We start from the raw sequence: 24,428 nt of genomic DNA, 5'->3' as shown, positions 1-24,428 counted from the left end.
TTAGATCAGTGGGGGTATTATGTCTGATCATTGGTGTCAGCAGGAGAAATAGTTCCCCACGATTTGTGTCTGTGGGAGGAATGGTAACTCATTGTTGGTGTCAGTGGGAGAAGCAGTGCCACAAGGGCCTCATACAGGCAAACAAAGAGCCACATCTGGTCCACGGGCTGTAGTTTAGAGACCACTTATGTGGATCATAAAATTTGATGTGAATGTTTGTTTTTTTAAAAGAACTGATGGAACGTTTGTAGGATTGCCACATAATTGCCACTGGTAAGACCAGTATTGGATTTGTCAAGGTCATGTGAAACTGGTTCAGTACTACATTTGAAAACCGGAGAGCAAACCTTGATCTAACCATAAATGTATTCCAGTGTATCCAGCACGCTAGATATGCTCTACATCTTTTTCCAAGACCATTTTGATACATTGTAAACTACATGTTCTACATGTACATTTCAAAGATCATTTTGATGAATTGTAAACTACATGTAAAAGACTTATCCAGGCCATAGATGGATCGTTTATCGGCCGATTTTTCATCCGAAATTCAAAACATTGTTAGTTCTGTAAACCGATGTTGCCACCAATGATTAAACAGAGTGTGCAGAACCCATGTCTGCGACTGAATGAAGGGCGGTACATAAGGAGTCGATGCGCAGACGTCCTTACCCTTCTGAAAAAGTCAAAGGAAGTGACGAAACGCGCCAGAAACACGTGACGTCATACGCATCGACGTTGACTGGAAGTGCGATCGCGGCCATCTTGGAAGTGGGAACATGCGGTTTATGTTTCCCTGAACCTGTCCATGTGTACACTGCTTGTGAGGAGGAGCTGTTACCACGGAATTTTTATGTGAGTTACCAATAAAGAAGAATATATTTTATATTGTGACTGGTTTTCTGGAGAAAAATGGAGGAAGTGACCCTAGTCTTTGGAGAAAATTGATGAGAGGAGAGTGTAACCCAGAGTGGTTAATCTGCCCTGCTGTTTCTGCTTTAGGGTAATTACCCATCCTTATTAGAGTTGGAGAGTGGTGATCTGGGCTTTGGTTATCACCTTTTATATATATTTTTGGGTGTGGTGTTATACACTGGCAGTATTATCTGTGGAGTGGTTTTCACACATTGCATTGCTTTTCCTATGTGAATGTGCTTTCACTCATATTGTCATTTCACTTAGGTGTTTTGACACTTGGTTTGAGTATACACGTTTATTTTGCATGCTGCACAGTGAGTGGCACGTGTGTTTTATTATTTAAGGTATGACACTATGTCGAGTTTTTTTTCCTTTTTGAGGTGCACGAATATCAGGATGTGCGGGTATTAAGAAGGTTTTGGTGATGAAAGAAGAAGAAAAAGTTTAAGTTTTTGTGTTTCACTTGTGAGGATTATTTTTGGGATTTTTTGATTTTATTTTTGGACACGGTGGGACTTTGGACATAATTTTTATATATAATTTTTTATATATAATTTTTATAATTTTTATAATTTTTGGTTTTATTTCATTTAATTTGATGTATCTGCTCATAGAAAAGTCACATATATATTGTTATGTATTATTTTAATTCAGTTTTGCTATTAGCAGATTAGAAACTTATAAAATTGGTTTCTAGGAATTGTGTTATGACCTTGCGGAATCCTGTAATGTGGGTTAATCTAGTATTATACCCCAGATTTAATAAACAATTGATTTATTCACTTATATATTCTTTCTCTTTAGGATAAACAGAATGAGGCATGCTATTTGCGGGAACACAAGGAAGAACTGATTGAGGAGTTAGCTACAACCATTGTTCAGAAGGTGAGCTCTACTATCTAATTTTAAGTATTAGGGTGATGAAACAAATGAGTATTACAGGAACATGGCAAACCTGTGTTTAAATATTCAATAAGATAAAGAACATTTTTTTAATTACAACTTTGTTGCCTTAAAACTGCAGGCTTTTTATAATGTTATTATTTCTTTACATAAGGTTTTCTTTTTCAGAGGAATAAGGGTTCCAGTGGCAAAGTGTGCATTCAAAATCACTAGTTTGTCTGACCTCCTTCTAAAAATGTTAGTTGCCTTGCTGGCTCTGACCAACCATGCAGGTGGTCAGAGAAAGTCTGAACCTCCGGCTTGGATACATATTTTAAAAGACTTGGAAACCATTGTCATCATTGGAGCAGCATAAAAGCCAGGCAACTATAATTTACAAAAGTAAAGTTTAGCAATAACAGATGTACAGCACAGTCTTCATTTAAAGTACATTTATGGCATTAAATATAGCCAAATTTATTCAACTTGCATGCAGCTGTTTTAGACCCATTATTCCATATCAGTGCAAGTCATAGACACCGTGGCCTCCATGGAGTATGCTTAGGGACAATAGACATTGAAACAAAATAATGGATCAGGATATGATGGCTGGGGGCACAGAAGAAACCAAAAGAAAGGAAATACATCATGATATTGTACAATTTTACTGTGCAGATCCTTTTTTTCTGGTTTTTATTAACTAGTCGGGTATTCCCAAGAATTCCAGGTATGCTGAGCTAGAAAAACAAGAAATTATCGCCTGTTATATGGTTACATAGTTGGTAAGGTTGAATAAAGACTAAAGTATATCCAGTTAAACCCGAGAGTGTGTAAAACTACTGTTTTCATATTCCTCTACATTGTGTTTGCTAAGAAACAAATCTAAAAGTTTTCTGGACCTGTCTACACTCTCTGCTGAGATCACATTCTCTACTGAGACACTAAATGTGGAAGGGAATTTCACATCCTAACCACTCTGAGGACTCATTCACATTTAACCAGGCAGCTGCTGGAACGTAAACAGCTGTCTGTTCCGGCTGCAGTGAGTCAGCGGTAGAGGGTGATGTGGTGCGTGATTTAGCACATCACACAGCTCCCTTTTATTTTTATTTAAAAAGTGACAAAAGTGACACTTCTTTCATATTACTGTATAGCAGTGTGGTGCAGTAGGCAGTTATACAGTGACATGCGATCCTGTCCAGTGCACTGCAATATAACGTAGCATGTTTGCACATTAACGCAGGACACTGAAGTTTCAGTGTGAACAGGACACACAGAAAACAATTGTTTTGTGTTTCCTGGCAGTGACTGGCATTCTTCCATGCAGACAAATGCCGGTCACCGCACTAGGTGTGAATTGGCCCTAACAGTGAAAAAAACCCTTACGCAGTTTTGGATTGAACCATTTCTCATCCAACTTTATTTTGTGGCCACATATCTTCTTTAGAGACCTAAGATTAAAAAGTTTCCTTCCAATGCTAAAGTCCAAGGATTTGTATATTGATGGCATATCCCTTCCTAAGTGTCTCTTCTGCAGGGTGAATACATGTAATGTTTGTAGTCATCCAGACCCATTTATAGCTTTGTTGCGCTTGTCTGGAATCTCTGCAGTTCAAGCACATCCTTTCTTGAGTACTGGTGACCAAAACTGGATGTCATACTCAACTTGTGGCCAAACCAGAGTTTAGTAAAGTACTAGAATTATAGTTTTATCTCTTGAGTAAATACTCTTTTTAAAGCATGCCAATTGTCTGCTGGTCTTGCTTGCTGCACCTTGGTATTGCTTGCTATTTCTGAGTCTGTCATCTACTAAGAACCCAGATCTTTTTTCCATCCTTGATTCCCTCAAAGGTTCTCCTTCTAGTTTGCAACTTGCATTCATATGTTTAGCACCCAGCTGCATAACTTTACATTTTCTTTATTTAACCTCATCTGATATATAGCTCCCCACCCCTCTATTTTAATTTAAATAGCTGCATTATCAGCAAATACCGAGATTAAACTATTTAATATTGTTTGAACAAATTATATTGTTTGCAATTCAAACTGGGCCATCAATGGTACTATAAATTTCAGGAAGAATTTACTTAGTATAAATGATTTTTATTCCAATGTCTATACTTTAAAATACTATTTACTTTAAAATCAGTGATTAATGCTTTTCTGGCTTGGAGCAATACATGGAACTGATTACACATGTAAAGGCCATAGTTGTAGTTTGGAATTACTTATATTACTTTACCTTCCAAGTCTCAAATTCTTTAGAACATGCACTATTTTCTAATAAATGTGCTGTCACATGTAGATTATCAAGAGGAAGAAAAGCAAAGGAGAGCAAGCTGAAGGATTATATGAGTGGCAGCGGTCTAGGGCTGATGTAACTTCACCAGCTGCGTCTGAACAACATTTAATGACCCTTCAGGAGAGAGGATTAGATACACTTTGGGTAAGTGGACAATGCATGATGAATAACTTATCACTTATTACTGTAGTAGTCTTGTTATAATAACTCAGACTAGTGTCTACAGTGTGGAAAAGGCAATTTTTGAGGCAGATCTTTAACTTGCTCCTATGCACTAATATGAAAAAATATATTTATTATTGTCTATTACATAGTATATGTCACAAACTACTAAGCACTGAAGCAGGAGTCTGCCTTTTTCTATACTTGTATATTTGCAGAACTGACTCAGAGAATCTCTTTAGTAAATACAACACTGAACCAAAAATATTCCGTTTACATTACACACATATGAGTGCACATATAAGTACTTTCAAGGCTCAATTCACAAAAGCATAATGCATGTGGTAATTATATTACTGTGCATTATTTGCTTTTTTATAAATACAAATAATGTTTTATTATGATTTTATCAATTTGTGAGATATTATGATAGTAAGAGTCAATTTAATAAAGTTAATGCACATGTTATAGATCCCAAAAATCAAAATTACTATTAGTTTATTAGTTGCAGACTGGCAATGTTTATGAGTTTCAATGAGATGTCCAAATAGAATAATTTAGGTTAGTATTAAATAGCACTTCATGAACTAATATAATGATTTGTGAGAAAATTAGGCTTTCAACAGTCCATGCCCATTTCATGTGAAAAGTAACAGAACATTTTAGAAGAGGTTTGTAATGAAAAAAGTAGTGAGTTCAATAACCATCTGTGAATTGATACTATGGGATAGAATTCCTTTCAAAACTGTAAATGACTCGAGTCACCAGCATCATACAGTAACCCATGAAAGGGTTAACATCTACTCTTTTATACATCATTAGGTCTGTCACCCCACTGGTCTGACTTTTACTCTCCAATGTCACATTGCATGTCTTCTTTATTTAAGAAGAAACATCATCATACTAGGGGATATGTCATAAGCTAGTCTTATCCTTTATATTGCTTAAAATTGCAGCTGTAAAGAAATGCAAATGCAGTTATAATTTTCCACATAACAAGGCATGTGGCAGGTTAATTAGTGTCCAGATAATTTTTTTCCTAACATAAAAAGATTAAAGTGATAGTATATGGTAACTGTAAAAAAAAGAAAAATAACAAACATGGCATACTTAACTGCTCTGTGCAATGGAGTGGCCTCGAACCTCCTCTTCTTGGGTCCCCCGCCTACACTCCAGGCTCCTTCACTTCTCAGTGTGTTCCCATAGCAGGGAATGCATTAAGCTCAAAAACATCAAGGCTTTAGAGCCACCAAGTGTATGTCAAGGCAAAATAAAAAATATGCAGCATGTCTCTGCAATACATTCACATTTTCCCATGTTTTATCCCATTAAAGCCTTGCAAGTAGAAAGAAAAATCTGGAAAAAAAATCAGAAAATGCACTCAGTTCCCAAGTTTGGGTCCCCTTGTTGTAGGCTGACAACATACAGCTTTTGTGGCCTGAGTGTAGTCAGCTCTGCCCAGTGTGTTTTGCTGAACTACTCAACCATGGCAACTCTAATATCTCTACAAAAAGGGCTCATTCTGTAGTAAATGAGACCATTGAGATAACATAGGAAGTGTGCAGAGGATAGCTCTAAATTTCTGACAAGATCAACAGGTTATCAAACAGATGTATAAAAATGCTTCCAGTGATTTAGGGAAATTAACAAAGTTACTTGGTCAAAATAAGCTTTTTTTGATTGTACATATCTGCATCATTGACATGCTATGTGAATTTACACTGTAGAGCTGAGTTGGAATATACTGTAAGTACAATTATAGTCGTTATTAAAGTGCAAATGAATAAGAGGAATACCCCAATTAAGTTCTGAGCCCTAATATCACTTTATATTTTGAATACTAACTTCATCTAAGAAGGTGAAGTTTAAGGAATGCACGATGAGTCAAAAAGGCAATCTCCTAACTAGAAAGTTGGTATTTTCATAATAAAGCTCTCAAGTTTTGGAAGCTCCGGGCACTGTAATGGTAAACAATGGTATTCAATAATATTCTGCTAGGAAATTTTAGGAGTTCTGGAGTTCAATATTCTTCATTTTTATGTCTGTCACCCCTCTCTGCCAATCTCTCCACTGGCTTCTCATTGCCCAATGAATAACAATTAAAACATAAGCAATAACATACAAAGCCATTTACAACTCTGTCCTGAGCTACATTTACCAATCTTGTCTTCAAATATCAGCCAAACTGTCTTCTCCGCCTCTCCCAAGACCTCCTGCTCTCTAGCTCCCTTGTCTTTTCCTCTCATGAACATTTCCAGGACTTCTCCAGAGCCTCCCCCATCCTCTTGAACTCTCTACCCCAATCTGTCTATCTCCTACTCTGGCCACTTTTAGGCGATCCCTGAAAACCTATCTCTTCAGGGTAGCCTATCCTGCTCTCAGCTAATAACCACATTTTCTATTTCTCCCATCAGTTCATCCCCCACATTTATTACCTTTTGTTCCACCAGACCCTTCCTATTAGAGTGTAAGCTCCCAGGAGCAGGACCCTCCTAACCCTCTTGTATTGAACTGTATTGTTGCTGTATTGTCTCCCTTTATATTGTAAAGGTGCAAACTGTTGGCACTATATGAATCCTGTATTATAATAATAATAAGAAGAAGAATTTCTAAACTACATGGCCATTTTATTGAAAAAATAAAAAACATTGGATTACATTGAACTCACTATGTTTTTTACATTGCATTCATCTTCCTTATTTATTTTGAGATAATACAAATTGGCAGAAAGTTCAGGTGCTGTCCACTCCTGTCTAACAGATGTTAGTTTTTTAACCTGCAGAAAAAATCTGTTTGAATCTGACTTTTTTCACATTTTGTTAAAATCCTGAACTAGGAATTATTAGAAAACTGTATTCCCAATATTGTCACCTTGAAGATATGCTCAAGGACAACTCTTGTGGTCGATTTTTGTAATTCACATCATTCACTTATTGTCAGCTACTTTTTTGGTTTAAAGGTGAATTCCATTTATTTTATAGCAAATTGTAAGCTTTTTATATGCTACCTCCTAGCTTTAAATTATCAGAGGACTAGCTGAGGAACTGCGTGCAAATAAGAATCAATAATCCTGTGGCTTTTCTCAATTTAACATGTCTGTAGATAGATCTTGCCTTTCCTTTTGTATGGATTTTAGAACATCAAGGTTAATTTGAAATGTGTCCTTCATGACATTTTTGCAATTGTTTTAAGGAACAATGCTAAAGTCTGTTCTAGGATATGTAAAAGAGGTTATTTAAAGAGTATTTATACTTTCGATAAATGTTGCCAGACAATTGCTGATACTGTATATGAGCTAACATAAAGAGTGTGAGCTTGCCTGCGGTGTTACTGTAAACCCGATTGTTGTAGCTCCTGTGCTATTTGCGAGGGATAATTGAGGGGTCAAAGCAGTGGTGTGGGGAGTTGTACATCAATGCTACAGATCTTTTCTTTTACCTTATAGTGCTGACTGCACAGTATCATTATTAGTTTAACAATTACGAGTTTAGTTGCAGATATAAACTGCAGTAGGGTTTTAGTAAGTCTCAAGCTGCACATATGAGGAAAAACACATAAGTAATGGTCACTATCAAGGAACACCACATGCCAAACCGATAGATCGTAAAGGAAGGTACTCAGCACTCATCAACCAACATAAAAAAAAAGTCTGCTTGTGCTTTTACCTATAAAATAGAAATATAGAAAAACATATAAATATGGCACAGTGCTAAGAGTGAGACTGAATAAATATTCTAAAAACTGCAAATACACAAACATTAAAAAAAATCACAGGTTGTCTTTTGTAAGTTGGCAATTTTTGAAAGCCAAATAAAGGAATTACTGCAAAAAAAAACAATCATGGGTAAATAATTCCAAAAATAACAATCCCCACCCACTCTTTTATCACAAATTACAAAATTGTGCATACAGTATGTTGCTGTCCACCAGTTCTAAATTATGAGCTTACCAATGTCAAAATGTTCAGTTCCAATGTTCTCCTCCATGATTCCCCAGATATATACAGTATGTGTGTGTGTATGTGTATATATATATATATATATATATATATATATATATATATATATATAGTGCCTTGGAAAGTATTCACACCCTTTGATATTTTCCACATTTTGTCATGTTACAACCAAAAAAGTAAGTGTATTTTATTGGGATTTTATGTGATAGACCAACACAAAGTGGCACATAATTATTAAATGAAAGGAAAATGATAAAAGGTTTTCAAGCTTTTTTACAAATAAATAGTTGAAAAGTGTTGCGTGCATTAGTATTCAGTCCCTTTCACCCCTAACTAAAATCTAGTGAATCTAATTGCCTTCAGAGGTCACCTAATTAGTAAATGAGTCCACCTGTGTGTAATTTAATCTCAGTATAAATACAGCTGTTCTGGGAAGCCCTCAGGGGTTTGTTAAAGAACATTAGTGAACAAACATCATCATGATGACCAAGGAATACACCAGACAGGTCAGGGATAAAGTTGTGGAGATGTTTAAAGCAGCAATAGGTTATAGAAAAATATCCCAAGCTTTTAACATGTCACGGAGCACTGTTCAATCCATCATCTGAAAATGTAAAGAGTATGGCACAACTGCAAACCTACCATGGCCGTCCACCAAAACTGACAGGCTGGGCAGGGAGAGCATTGAGAAGCAGCCAAGAGGCCCATGGTAACTTTGGAGGAGTCGCAGAGATCCACAGCTCAGGTGGGAGAATCTGGCTACAAGATATCTATTGGTCATGTACTGCACAAATCTGGCCTTTATGGAAAAGTGTCAAGAAGAAAACTATTGTTGAAAGAAAGCCATAGGAAGTCTTGTTTGCAGTTTGCGAGAATCCATGTGGGGGACACTGAAAACATGTGGAAGAACGTGCTCTGGTCAGATGAGACCAAATTTGAACTTTTTGGCCTAAAAGCAAAAGCTGGTCAGAGTTGATGGGAAGATGAATGGAGACAAATACAGGACAATCTTGGAAGAAAACTTGCAAAAGACTTGAGACTATTGCAGAGGTTCACCTTCCAGCAGGGCAATGACCCTAAACATACAGCAAGAGCTACAATAGAATGGTTCAGATCAAAGTATTTTCATGTGTTAGAATGGCCCAGTTAAATTCCAGACCAAAATCCAATTTAGAATCAGTGGCAAAACTTGAAAATTGCTGTTCACAGTCGCTCTCCACCCAATCTGACAGAAATTGAGCTATTTTGCAAAGCAGAATGGGCACAAAATGTAGTCTTTAGATGTGCAAAGCTGGTAGAGACATACCAAAAAGGACTTGCAGCTGTAATTGCAGTGAAAGGTGGTTCTACAAAGTATTGACTCAGGGGGGCTGAATACAAATGAACGACACACTTTTCAGATATTTATTTGTAAAAAATTTTGAAAACCATTTATCATTTTCCTTCCACTTCACAATTACGTGCCACTTTGTTCAATATGGTTATGAGGTTTTTGGTTGCCTTTGGTGTATCAGCCGCTAGTTAATATTGGCGCTCGCTTTTTTTCCATTTTCCATACGTGCCACTTTGTGTTGGTCTATCACATAAAATCCCAATAAATTACGTTTTTAGCTGTAACATGACAAACTGGAAAATTTCAAGGGGTATGAATACTTTTTCAAGCCACAGAGTGGGGTCAGATAAGAACAACAACAGTGTGTAGAATGCTTCATGAAATGGGTTACCATGGCCAAGCAGCTGCATCCAAGCCTTACATTACCAAGTGCAATGAAAAGTGTTGGATGCAGTTGTGTAAAGAATGCCACCACTGGACTCTAGAGCAGTGGAGACGTGTTCTGTGGAGTGACAAATCAAGATTCTCTGTCTGGCAATCTGATGGATGTGTCTGGGTTTGGTGGTTGTGAGGAGAGTGGTACTTGCTTGACTGCATTGTGCCAAGTGTAAACATTGGTGGAGGGGGATCATGGTGTGGGTTTGTTTTTCAGGGGTTGGGCTTGGCCTCTTAGTTCCAATGAAGGGAACTCTTAAGGTGTCAATATACAAAGACATTTTGGACAATTTCACGCTCCCAACTTTGTGGAAACAGTTTGGGGATGGCCCCTTCCTGTTCCAACATGACTGCCTACCAGTGCACAAAGCTTGGTCCATAAAGGCATGGATGAGCGAGTATGGAGTGGAGGAACTTGACTGTAATGCACAGAGTCATGACCTCAACCTGATAGAAGACCTTTGGGATGCAGTATAGACTGTGAGCCAGGCCTTCTCGTCCGACTTCAGTGCCTGACCCCACAAATGCACTTCTGGAAGAATGGTCAAACATTCCCATAAACACTCTCCTAAACCTTGTGGACAGCCTTTCCAAAAGAGTTGACCACTATAGCTGCAAAGGGTGGGCCAACTCAATATGGAACCCTACGGACTAAAACTGGGATGCCATTAAAGTTCATGTGCATGTAAAGGCAGGCATATATATATATATATATATATGTTGCATAATTTTTGGAATATTTATTCAGGAGTTGATTTACTAAAACTGGAGAGTGCACAATCTGGTGTAGCTGTGCATGGTAGACAATCAGCTTCTAACTTCAGCTTGCTCAATTAAACTTTCAGAAAAAACTTGGAAACTGATTGGTTTCTAGATTGTGCACTTTCCAATGAACCCGTCAGTGTCACTCTTAGCACTGTGCATTATTTACATGGTTAAATCAACAGATAAGCAGGTGTTTGCAGGTGAAATCCTGTGAAATGTTTTTCTTGTAGAAGTCAAAATCCCCCCTTCCCAAACATACCTACCAAGCTTCCCTATGAGTTGATAAGGTCACCCATTAATGGAGACTCAGAAGGCAAGTAGGACTAACTTCAACTCTTGGGAGTGGTTTACACCTGTGTGTTATCATGTGCATTTTATAGTGCAAAAAAATGCATGTGTCTTGAATATATATATTGAGTCTAATGAGGTCTTTCCCATATGTGCATTGCATTGTTAAAATGGGACGTGTCTGATTTTATGTGCATTTATGTGTGTTTTCTGGCCAATTGAAGTCTATGGGAAAACACAAAATGCATATATTGTGCATTTTCATGTGTTTTTTTCATGCAGTTGTTGAGTGAGCACATGGCAGCTTATCATCCCATGGGTGCATGCACTTTCCATTGATATCTGTCATGCTCAGCCACAATGAAGACTGTGACAATAGTTGCAACAGTGTAAAATCAGCCATGGTTCCTCATCCTCAACTGAATACACTGAAAGCACATTTCCTCTTCATGTCACCACAGAAAAAACATCCTCACTGGTTAACAAAAAAATGCATAAAAAAAAAAAAAAAAAAAAACACAAGCAAAAATGCATGACAGCAGAATTGGAGAGATGGGAACAGGGCTTTACAAGAAGAGCTGAGACATTTGTATAATTTCAACTGCCTATTTATGATGATTTTTTTGTCAAAAGCTTTGGAAAAATCAGGACAAATGAGTTTTATCTCAACTGGTTAAAGTAGAAATTTAGTCAGAAAATTAAGTCCTGCTAGATCACTTCAGAGTGGCCCATTTTGCAGGTATAGCTACAGTAAGTAAAACATTAAATATAAGTGCCTATACTGTATAAAATCCAGTAATATAGTGTCTCCTCCTGCTCAGTTGATCTCTGTACTGTGCTGAAAATGTAGAATCCAATCTGCTGAAAGCCTAAAGATTTACTTCTGCTCTGGGGCTCTGGGCTTCAGCAAAATGACAGCCTCTGGCAAGAGGAAACAGGAACAGTGTCGGAGACACTTTACAGCACACACTGATTGTTAGAGATTCTGTATATTGCCCTACAAAACAGACAGTGCACGATCCACATTTGTTTATCTGCTTCTTCTCTGCAAACAGGAAACAGGAACTTTATTATAGAGAAAAATATAGCGTTTAGCCATAAATGCAGCTACAAACTTAAAAACACTGCCATCTACTGATTGAAGAATATATCTCTACTGAACACTGACACTGATGTAGTTGTACAAAAATACATAAACATTGTATTCCAACACTAATTGTGGTAGTATAATTATTCATGTGCAATGTATGTTCCTTTCTAAAGAACATAATTTTTTATCAAGTTTTTAGGGGTTAATTTCTGCTTTAATCAAATATTATGTCAAAGCTTTCTATTTTCCCAGGTAAAATCTCAATATTTAAAAAACTGCTAGTAGGATCAAACTAAAGTTCTGTAGTCACAAAGTGCGAGCAGGCAGGCATTTTGCATGTCTCTTCTGCAATAAAATGCACCTTCCTTCCTGCTCACTGTCTTTTCCAGCATGCAAAATGAGCTGCGTATGCACGTAAATGTGCAGTCCACCTTGGGGGGCAAGCAGGAGACGGTGGCTTCATTCACATACACAAGGGGGCATAAAGAAAAGACATAGCCAACCTAGAACAGGGAGTCTGAGAGCAGCAGAGAAAAACATGCTTTTGAGAGATGACATGAAGGAAGAGAGAGATAGAAGGCGTATTCTACTTATATTTAAAGATATTGCATTTATTTTAATTAACTAAAAAATGTTGAGTTTAGAGTCAATTAAGAGCCCTTAGACCTAATGCAAGAGTCCATGATTAACCCTCCTAGCGGTAATCCCGAGTGTGGCTCGGGGTTAATTTACAGTACCAAAAGCGGTACCCCCGAGCCACACTCAGGATTACAGTATAGTGCTTCTCCTGCGATCCCCGATCCTTACCTTGTCCTGCAATCCCGCGATGTCCTCCCGCTGTGTCCTCCAGCCGATGCCGGCATCCATCTTCCAGGTTCCGTTTCCTGCTAGTGTCGGTACGCAGGGGGGCGGAACTGGCATGAGATTCAAAAAAGTAAAAATATGGCATACACACAATACATTGCAATCTGTTAGTATTACATTACTGTATCGAACCATTTCATATACTTTCCCTACTGCTTTGTCCTGTGTCCTGCCTGCACTTTTACTGTTCTTTCTGCCTGGAAACTTGAGAACGTCCATGGCATGGCAAAAAACATACCTTTAGGTCAAAAGCGGTTTTATACCAGCTAGAAAACAGCGATAGTGAATTAGAATCACTTGCAGAATTGAGCGATAGTGATTCGTGGGGAAATTCGTCATCAGACACTGAAAAAGATTCTGCGACTGAGCTCAGCGATGTGCGAACTTGGCGCTCTATTTCAAATTTCAGTGTTTTTGGTTTGATTACATTATTGAATTAAATTTGTTATTATTATATTATTATTTTTTTATAATGATTTATTATATTATAATTTATGATTTCGTGTTTCAAACTTTATCATACCCGGGATGTTTACTAGACTCTTGTTTGGACAGATTGAAGTGAGTTATTCCTAAGAATTACAGGCCTACAATATAAAACAACAAATTTCCTTGCAAAACAATGTTCTGCTTTGACATTCAAAAATATTGATTAGTTAGACCGCCAGGGAGGTTAAAAAGACTGAAAGCTTAACTAAAGTCAGAGATGTTCGCCTTTCCAACAGTCCCTCCAGCATCAGTATCTTCTTCTGTGTTCCGGTTTTCAGCCATTCTCATTGGCTAGTGTGGGATGACGTGACTCCTGCACACGCATAGCTCAGTTTACAGTCCGGAGGATCACTGTTAGCAGGCAGGAAGATGTCTCTACAATAAAAAGCCTGCCTGCTCACAGTCACTTAAAGTTCAGTTCTGCTTGAAATAAAATGAATGAAAAGGGTGTGACAGGGAAAGATAGGCTGGGGCAGGGGGGAACTGACACCTCATGGGGCCCCCAGGCAATAGGGGATCATGGGGCCCCTGTGTCCTCACCTACACTTAAACCACACCCAAAAAAGCCTATGAAAGGTACCAGGGGCATTTCGTGGGGCCCCCTACTGACCCCGGGCCCTCGGGCAGTGTCCGAGTTCCAAAATGGTCAGTCTGCCCCTGGGCTGGGGTTAGAATGGGCTAGATTACTGTATACTAGACATTTTCCAGCCTGGAAATCAGATGGGCTCAATATGATTTGCTGCAGCTTCTAGAAACTCACGGTGTGCAATTAATCAAAGTAAGCAAATTTAGTTCAGGAAAGGAGCCTGTAGAACTGTGCAAGATGGAAGGTAAGGCTGGAGTAGTGTTTTACTGAATGTATCCTGTAGAGACTTTCAAGAATGCTTGAAAATCTCCGCAACATTAAGAGCTTTTATCTTAAATGAGTTCTCATCCATTTTCCAGTAGGAATACCTTACACAAAGGCCTCATTCACATAGCATTTTAACTCTAGTTGTGGCAAGAGTTTAGTAGATTCTTGTGGCTGTAGAGAGTTGTTTATTTATTACAGGTACTTATATAGTGCTTTCAATTCACACAGCACTTTACATATATATATTAGATACTCATATTCATATCTAAGGTCCCTAGCTTATATTCATACCAGGGGCAGACTGACCATTCGAAAACTTGGGCACTGCCCAAGGGCCCAGGGTCAGTAGGGGCCCCATGAAATGCCCCTGGTAACTTTTTATAGGCTTTTTTGGGTGTGGTTTGAGTGTGGGCAAGGACACAGGGGCCCCATGATCCCCTATTGCCCAGGGGTCCCATGAGTTGTCAGTCCGCCCCTGATTCATACACATACCAGGGCCAATTTAGATAGTAGCCAATTAACCTACCAACATGTCTTTGGAGTGTGGGATGAAACCAGAGTACCAGGAGGAAACCTACGCAGGCACAGGGAGAACATGCAAACTGCAGGCAGGTGGTGCTGTGGTTAGGATTTGAACCAACAACGCTAGTACTGCCAGGTGGAAGTGCTAACCATTTAGCCACTGTGCTGTTACCACACAATCTATATAAAGCAAAGACAGGTCACAGCTTTCCTCAGGTGTTCACATGTATTTGCATATGAAGCAATTACCTGTGCTTGGGGGACAGATGATTGCCCCCAGACACAAGCAGGTACTTGCTCCACATGCAACTGTCTGCAATCACCAGTGAATCCAGCTGCTGGAATCTGCTGGCTTACTTCTGCAGCTGTAGTTAAAATGCCAGGTGAATGAAGTCTAAGGCTTTCTTCAGACCTATGCTTTGTGGCAACACATGGTAAAATCCAGTTTGCACGTTGCAATGTCATTCATTTAGAATAGCACCCCAATGTAAGACTACAGTAGTAAGCATCGATCACAATGCACAACCTGTTTATTATGCTGCATTGAGAGAGAAAAAAGGGCTATGTACCTTTTTGGGTCATTGCTGTTCATTGACAGCCCATAATGGTATGTCCTAACCAGGGGCGGACTGACAACTCATGGGGTCCCAGGGCAATAGGGGATCATGGGGCCCCTGTGTCCTCGCCCACACTCAAACCACACCCAAAAAAGCCTATGAAAGGTACCAGGGACATCTCATGGGGCCCCCTACTGACCCCGGGCCCTCAGGCAGTGCCCGAGTTCCCCAATGGTCAGTCCGCCCCTTTTCCTAACTCATGTTAACAAGTGAAATACGGCATCTTAAAGTGTTGTCATACACCCCAACAGCCAGAAAGGATGGAGGGCCTTAATTATTATTATTATACAGGATTTATATAGCGCCAACAGTTTGCGCTTTACAATATGAAAGAGACAGTACAATTACAATACATTTCGGTACAGAAGGAATATGAGGGCCCTGCTCGTGGAGCTTACAAACTAATTAGTTATGGATAGCCTAGTATAGGGTGACCACACATCTCTGGTTTTTGGGGACAGTCCCCAATTTTAGGGAAAAAGTGTCCCTTATTTCATGCCCCAAACTGATTTCCACAGTTAAAAGTCCCTGATTTTTTTCTAGTTTTAATAACGGTGTTCCTGGCCTAGAGTACAGCAGTTTAATCTGTCTTAGCAACGTTTCTGTGATAGGCCTGGAGCAGGGGGAGGGCCGGGACGGTGTGTCTGCTCCCAGGTGTACCCGGGGTTATTGATAATGTCCCTTGCCAATATCACAAGGTCTATCCAGTCCCTCCCTTCTAGGCTTGAATAGACTTTGTCATTGGAGGTAAGGATATGGATTATTTGCCATCTTGCTCTTGTTTGTGATGTGACCTGCAGTGCATACCTGGACCTGGACCTGGAGCCGGTAGGTCAGCACTACACTAGGGTACAGGGCTAGGACAAGGAAGTGGGTGGGCATCCAGGAGGGGAATCAGCTCTGAGCACAGTGATTTAATGTGTGGGAAGGATGTGCCATGTGACTAAATAAACCAATGGCAGTGGACACCAATTGCAGTTTGTGCCATTGGTATACTGAACTGGATTGTAACTGGCAATTCATTTCTGAATGCAGCTTGGGACGTGACCTGTCACATGATTATGTTGGTGATTGCCTGTGCAGAGAGAAGAAGGTGTGTATGCGTGTGTATGTAGCAGCTTCCTTTAATAGTTTGTGATATTTTAGATCATATATTGTATATTTAGATATACAAGTACACTGCTCAAAAAGATTAAAGGAACACTTTTTAATCAGAGTAAAGCATCAAGTTAAATCCTGGGATATTGATCTGGTCAGTTAAGTAGCAGAGGGGGTTGTTAATCAGTTTCAGCTGCTTTGGTGTTAATGAAATTAACAACAGGTGCACTAGATGGGCAACAATGAGATGACCCTCCAAAAAAAAGGAACAGTTTTACAGGTGGAGACCACTGACGTTTTTTTCCCTATTCATCTTTTCTAACTGTTTTTTACCAGTTTTTCATTTGGCTAGGGTAGGTGTCACTACTGGTAGCATGAGGGGATACCTGGATCCTACAGAGGTTGCACAGGCAGTCCAACTCCTCCAGGATGGCACATCAATACGTGTCATTGCCAGAAGGTTTATTGTGTCTCCCAGCACAGGCTCAAGAGTATGCAAGAGATTCCAGGAGACAGGCAGTTAATCTAGGAGAGCTGGACAGGGCCGTAGAAGGTCTTTAACTCATTAGCAGGACCGGTATCTGCTCCTTTGTGCAAGGAGTAACAGGATAAGCTCTGCCAGAGCCCTACAAAATGACCTCCAGCAGGCCACTGCTGTGAATGTCTCTGACCAAACAATCAGAAACAGACTCCATGAGGGTGGCATGAGGTCCCGTCGTCCTCTAGTGGGCCCTGAGCTCACTATCCAGCACCATAGAGCTCAATTGGCATTTGCCATTGAACACCAGAATTGGCAGGTGCATCACTGGCACCATGTGCTTTTCACAGATGAGAACAGGTTCACCCTGAGCACATGTAACAGACGTGAAAGGGTCTGGAGAACCCGTGGAGAACGTTATGCTGCCTGTAACATCATTCAGCATGACCATTTTGGTGGGAGTCAGTTATGGTTTGGGGAGGCATATCCATGGAGGGACGTACAGACCTCTACAGGCTAGACAATGGCATCCTGACTGCTATTAGGTATCGGGATGGAATTCTTGGACCCATTGTCAAATCCTACGCTGGTGCAGTGGGCCCTGGGTTCCTCCTGGTGCACAACAATGCTCGACCTAATGTGGCAAGAGTATGCAGGCAGTTCCTGGAGGATGAAGGAATTGATACCATTGAATGGCCCCCACGCTCACCTGACCTAAATCCATTAGAACACCTCTGGGATATCCATCCGACACCTCCAGGTTGCACTTCAGACTGTCCAGGAACTCAGTGATGTCCTGGTCCAGATCTGGGAGGAAATATCCCAGGACACCATCCGTCGTCTCATTAGGAGCATGCCCGACATTGTCAGGCATGCATACAAGCACGTGGGGGCCATACATACTGCTGACTACCATTTTGAGTTGCTGCAATGAAATATCAGCAAAATGGACTAGCCTGCTGCATAATTTTTTCACTTTGATTTTCGGGGTGTCTTTGAATTCAGTCTTCTGTAGGTTGATCATTTTCATTTCTATCAAACAATGGGGCATTAGTACATTTTTAACACATTACCCAGTCCTTATCAGTATAGATATCCAGCATATTTTTCCCCATTGAGATCTGATGTGTTTTCAAACTGTTCCTTTAATGTTTTTGAGCAGTGTATATGGTGCATCTACAGATTTACCACTGGAGATGATGGGAGGGAACTCGCCAGCAGATGGGGAACTTTGGGGAGTCACCAGCAATGCCATGCCATGGTCCAGTGAGTTGAATTCAGGGATCGGAAAATTTGTGCTGAAGGTGGTTTTGTCATGGGTGTGTGTGTGTGTCTGGGGGGGGGGTATTGTATTGGGAGAAGGGGGAATAATTGTTTGTAAGGCACTCTGTGCTTCATTTACTTTTGGCCTCTATACTCTTGGTGCTATATATTCTTGATCCAGGGCAAAGTAGTCTCAGGTGTTATTAAACCATGAGCCTTTAAGTCCCTCTCACTGTAAGCACAATTTGATCACACCCAACATTTGGAGTAGGGTGCTTTATCCAACACTATTATCCCCATCCCCTGCTCTGTCCCACTCCCAATAAAAGTGGGCATGGTCAGTAGTTCATCTCCAGATTGCATTTTGAAAATCTTGTCAACTTTGTATAGAAATTGGACAATCTAATTTAGTTGGGACCCCATTAATGCAGTAACACAACTAGATCCCCCCCCCACCCCCACAGTATACAGGTTTTCTAAGAATATTGTGCTTCTACTAAAGCTTTCACTTGCAGAGTTTACAAGTGTTAATTCTAGTAATGTATGACTGTGGCTGCCTTGCAGCATTAAGGTCATTGGTTCACATAACAACCACAAGTCTACCTACATAGAGTTTTCATATTCTCCCTGTGCTTGTGTGGGTTTGGGTACTCCAAATACATGCTGGTAGGTTAATTGACCCTAGTATGTGCATGAATATGAAATAGGGACCTTACATAGTGAGATCTTTGAGGACAGGTACTAACGAGGTTGTACAATATATCAGGGGCTGGGAATGTTTACATGGTGATTATAGGAGGTAGGAAGTGGGGGGACCTGTCTATATATTACAGAGAGCCTCCAGTGAAATAAAGGGTTCACATTTTCCTTAATAAATACTGTAGATATTATGGGGCTCTAGTTCCCATTTTGGATTGAGGTACATTGGAAATTTGCTCCAGTGATAGCAAATGTGCTCAAAAATGTTTTAGTTTCTACAGTCATTAATATCATTTTTAAAACCATTACATTTTTTTTAAAAGAGAGCCTAAGAAACATCCAAGGTAGGTGATAGAAAGTGACTAACTAATGCCACAAAACAGTAACTCCCAACAATGTTTGTGTGTGCATAAGTCACATTTAATTATTGTGGACATTAATGCTGGAGGCATAAAACTCTGTAATTGATGTTGGATGTTTAGAATCTCAGTGAGGAAAATTGTGTTTTTGCTCAGTGAGATACAACTTCCAGCACAAAGACTGATCTTTCCTTAATAAGATCCCATCTCCAACCCACAGTTTGGTCTTTCCCAACTGTGATCACACATCCAGCCCAAAGATTGGTCTTTCCCACTATGATCACACCTCCATTACACAGATTGGTCTTTCCCCAGTAACATCCCACCTCCACCACACGTACAGTATTTGTCTTTCACCAGTAAGATCCCACCTCCAGCACACAGTTTGGTCTTTCCCCACTGAGATCCCACCTTCAGGACACAAAGTGGTCTTTCCCCAGTTGCACCCCACCTCCAGCACACATACAGCATTTGTCCTAAACCACTGAGATCCCACCTTCAGCACCCAGATTTATTTTTCCCCATTGGAATCCCTCTTGCACCACACAGATTTGTCTTTCCCCAATGAGATCCTACTTCTAGCACACAGCTTGGTCTTTCTGGTGAGTTTACACCTCTAGCAAGCAGAATGGACTTTTCCCTGTGAGATCCCATTTCCAGCACACATGTTTGTCTTTCCCCAGTGAGATCCTACTTCTAGAACACAGCTTGGTCTTTCCCGGTGAGCTCACACCTCCAGAACACAGTTTAGACTTTGTCCTGTAAGATTGCACCACATGTGAAATAGGGGATTTACATTATTCTTATTAAATAAATATCATGGGGCCCTAGTTCACATTTTGGATTGGAGTACAATGGAAGTTTCCTACTTCCCTGTTGTCAATACAAGTACTAATTACTGTGGGCATTAATGCATACACTCCATATTTAATGTTGTAAATCTGGGATCTTGCTGAGGAAAATTGGGTTTTTGCTTTGTGAGATCCTACCTCCAACACACAATTTGGTTGTTCCTCAATAAGATCCCACCTCCAGTACCCAGTTTGGTCTATCCCAATTGAGATCGCACCTCCAGCACACAGGTTGGTCTTTCCCTAGTAACATACCACCTCTAGCACACATATTTGTCTTTCCCCAGTAAGATCCAAACTCCACTACAGTTAGATCTTTCCCTACTGAGATCTCACCTCCAACACACAAATTAATCTTTCCCCAGTAACATCTCACCTCCAGCACAAATATTTGTCTGAGATTCCATCTCGGAGATCTGAGATCACACCTCCAGCACACAGATTGGTCTTTCTCTAGTAACATACCACCTCTAGCACACATATTTGTCTTTCCCCAGTAAGATCCAAACTCCAGTACAGTTAGGTCTTTCCCCACTGAGATCTCACCTCCAACGCACAAATTAATCTTTCCCCAGTAACATCCCACCTCCAGCACAAATATTTGTCTGAGATTCCATCTCAGAGATCTGAGATCACACCTCCAGCACACAGATTGGTCTTTCTCTAGTAACATACCACCTCTAGCACACATATTTGTCTTTCCCCAGTAAGATCCAAACTCCAGTACACAGTTAGGTCTTTCCCCACTGAGATCTCACCTCCAGCACACAAATTAATCTTTCCCCAGTAACATCCCACCTCCAGCACAAATTTTTGTCTGAGATTCCATCTCAGAGATCTGAGATCACACCTCCAGCACACAGACTGGTCTTTCCCTAATAACATACCACCTCTAGCACACATATTTGTCTTTCCCCAGTAAGATCCAAACTCTAGTACACAGTTAGGTCTTTCCCACTGAGATCTCACCTCCAGCACACAAATTAATCTTTCCCCAGTAACATCCCACCTCCAGCAAAAATATTTGTCTGAGGTTCCACCTCGAAGATCTGAGATCCCACCTCCAACAGATTGGTCTTTCCCAATTGGGATCCCACCTCCAACACACAGATTTGTCTTTCCCCAGTGACCTCAGATTCCTCTTCTAACACACAGTTTGGTCTTTCCCAGTAAGCTCACGACTCTAGAACACAGGTTGATCTTTTGCATGTAAGATTGCACCACTTACAGCACAGGTGAAATAGGGGATTCACTTTTTTCTTAATAAATACATATCATAGGGCCCTAGTTCACATTTTGGATTAGAGTACAGTAGAAATTTCCTACGTCCCTGTTGACAATAAATGTACTAAACAATATTATGGTTTCTACAGTTATTAACATACTTTTTAAAACAATTATATTTACTTTTAAAGACATGGCCTAAGAAACAGCCAAGGTAAATGATAGAAAGTACTAGCTAAGGTCAAAAAAGATGGCAACTCCCAACAATATTTGTGTGTGTATAAAGTACATCTGACTAATGGGAGCATTAATGCTGGAGGTATAACTCTATATTTGGTGTTGGAAGTCTTGCAGCAGTAAAGCTTTTATTCAGTGCTTGTCACTTTTCACTTTGAATTAAGCAGTGTGTCATCCATTTAGTCTGTGATACTCCAGTTGTTGTACAATGAATGGCAAACTGTCAGCTAATAGGTTATACAGGGAATCATGATGGAGAGCCAAAACTAAAACCACTAAAAGAAATTGAGTTGCTGGAGGTGTAAAAGAATTTTCTTTTTTGTCCTATTATTTCTAATAGGAAAGCAAGTAAAAAACAACAAAGGTGCAGAATAATTGTAGAGAAAGCAACTGCCATTCTTAGGTTGAAAAATATTGCCACCTACAGACAGTTCTTTAAAACTACATGGATTTTTGATATATTTAAAAAAAGATGGAAGCAGGAATGATAGACATATTTATAAAGCAGTGAATGTGATATTTAGGAAATATTCACTTACAGGAATGATAACCACCTGTGAATATTTAAAGACTGTAACATTCAGTGCACGTTTTATAAATACGAGTGCCCGAATATCACATTTTTTTATTTCAGCGGCAGATGTGAAACAAAATGTAATTTTACTGTGTCTAATACATTAGTTGTATCATTCCAAGATTTGAATTGTGTATTACTACCTTTCGAATTCATAGGTGTGATGGACACAAGAATGTCAAGCTGGGCAGTGCCTCTAGACATAATTCATAGGTCACCACTTGTTTGGAGAAACAAGATTGTTAAGCACTAAACAAGGACAGTTAAAATAATAAATGCCTTTTTAGGGACATCATCAGCAGGGCAGACCAGGCGCGGACTGACAACTCATAGGGCCCATGGGCAATAGGGGATCATGGGGCCCCTGTGTCCTTGCCCACACTCAATGCACACCCAAAAAAGCCTATAAAAAGGTACCAGGGGCATTTAATGGGGCCCCCTACTGACCCAGGGCCCTCGGGTGCTCAGTCCGCCCCTGAGACTATGGAAGCTCTATGTAAAGATTTGTAAAGTAATTGCTTTGTGCCTTGTGACACATTGCCCTATTTCAAAAGTACTAGTAAAAAGTAGTGATGAAAAAACAGTGAAATATTAAACGATGTTCTTAAAACAATTAGGGGTTTATTTACTAAAACTGTATGGTGCAAAATCTAATGCAGCTTTGCATAGAAACCGATCAACTTTCGGGCAGCATGGTGGCTAAATGGTTATCACTTCTACCTGGCAGTACTCGGGTCGTTGGTTCAAATCCAAGCCATGGCACCTCCTGCCTGGAGTTTGCATGTTCTCCCTGTGTCTATGTGGGTTTCCTCTGGGTACTCCGGTTTCCTCCCACACTCCAAAGACATGCTGGTAGGTTAATTGGCTCCTGTCTAAATTGTCCCTAGTATGTGTCTGTATGAATGTGAGTTAGGGGCCTTAGATTGTACACCCCTTGAGGGTTAGGGACTGATGTGAATGTACAATATATATGTAAAGCGCTGCATAAATTGACGGCACTATATAAGTACCTGAAATAAATAATAATAAAATAAACTTCCAGGTTTTTTTGTTTTTCAAAACTTAATTGAACATGTCAAGTTAGAAGCTGATTGGCTACCATGCACAACTGCACCAGATTCTGAGTGCACCTATTTTAGTAAATGTCCTCCTCAGACACCTTGAGTAAAGTCTACCACCTCAAATTAAAAAAAAAAACAGTTAGCTGATCTTAAAGTGGTTGTAAACCCTTACTTATTGTATACCCAGTGAAGTGACTGCCCTCCAGAGATACACATCGATTAATCACATGCCGCCCAGCCACTGTATAAATACGGCGGCAGGGTGACACGACTGGGCAAAAACATGTTTTAAAACGTGTGTTTTGAAAACAGGTAGGGGGCGCGCGAGAGGCATGCCACCGTCCTACCTGTCCCGGCGATCACAGCCGCGGATGTCAGTCGCCGGGTCACAACCGATCGTTACTGGCTATGTCCCAGCAATTGGCGGCAATCGCTGACAGAGAGCACAGCTGCAGTAGCTGTCAACCAATCCGCACGTTTCGGTATATTACTGTCTATGTAGTGTAAAAACTGTGGGAGGAGTTAGGGTGGTAAATTTGGCTATAATAATAAGAATATATATGTGAGATAACAGTAAGTGGTCTTGCCGTGCAAGAACACTTAATAAAGCGTATAATAAATGATAACCATAAGTGAAAATGTAAGGCCTCCACCAAAAATAAACCCTTTAGCAAAGTCGTAATCACACAAGAATCCACAAACAAATACAGCCTATGAAAGGTGATAGTCCCAAAAACACTCCTGTTCCAAACATGGAGAAAAATCCAAAACAATTAGATCCTCCTACTGGTAAGTGAGCCTACCCAGAGGAACTGCCTTTGGAATTTTTAAAGCTGCTTTTATTACATTTTACATCTGAGTGTAAGTTTTAATAAATAAGTTGACCATGTCAATGTACTACACTATGGCGACGTACTTTCATTTTGAGCCCTATCCTGAAGAACGTCAGCAGTGGTGCAGTGTTTTAGTAGGACATATATACCTTGTATGGGAAACGGAAAAAAAAAGAGGACTAAGGACCATCAGAATGCCTGCATTGATTTCCAGGGAAGGGAAAAGCACCTATTGACCTGTTTTTAACTAAATAAGTGAATATTGGAAGGTGA

The 24,428-nt window shown here is 40.0% G+C and overlaps 1 protein-coding gene across 1 annotated transcript in view; it reads left to right on the top strand.

Annotated features, from left to right (window-relative positions):
• MYRIP (myosin VIIA and Rab interacting protein) overlaps positions 1–24,428 on the top strand; it is a 609,431-nt gene that overhangs the window by 473,880 nt on the left and 111,123 nt on the right. Inside the window, 2 exon segments of the mRNA XM_089672529.1 lie at positions 1,723–1,803; positions 4,106–4,246. Of these exon segments, the coding sequence (XP_089528655.1) occupies positions 1,723–1,803; positions 4,106–4,246 (222 nt within the window).

This window comes from Staurois parvus, unplaced genomic scaffold (assembly GCF_062004578.1).
Source record: "Staurois parvus isolate SC_StPar_1 unplaced genomic scaffold, SC_StPar_1.0 ptg000130l, whole genome shotgun sequence".
Taxonomy (NCBI): domain Eukaryota; kingdom Metazoa; phylum Chordata; class Amphibia; order Anura; family Ranidae; genus Staurois; species Staurois parvus.
This window is presented reverse-complemented; position numbering and strand designations above follow the sequence as displayed.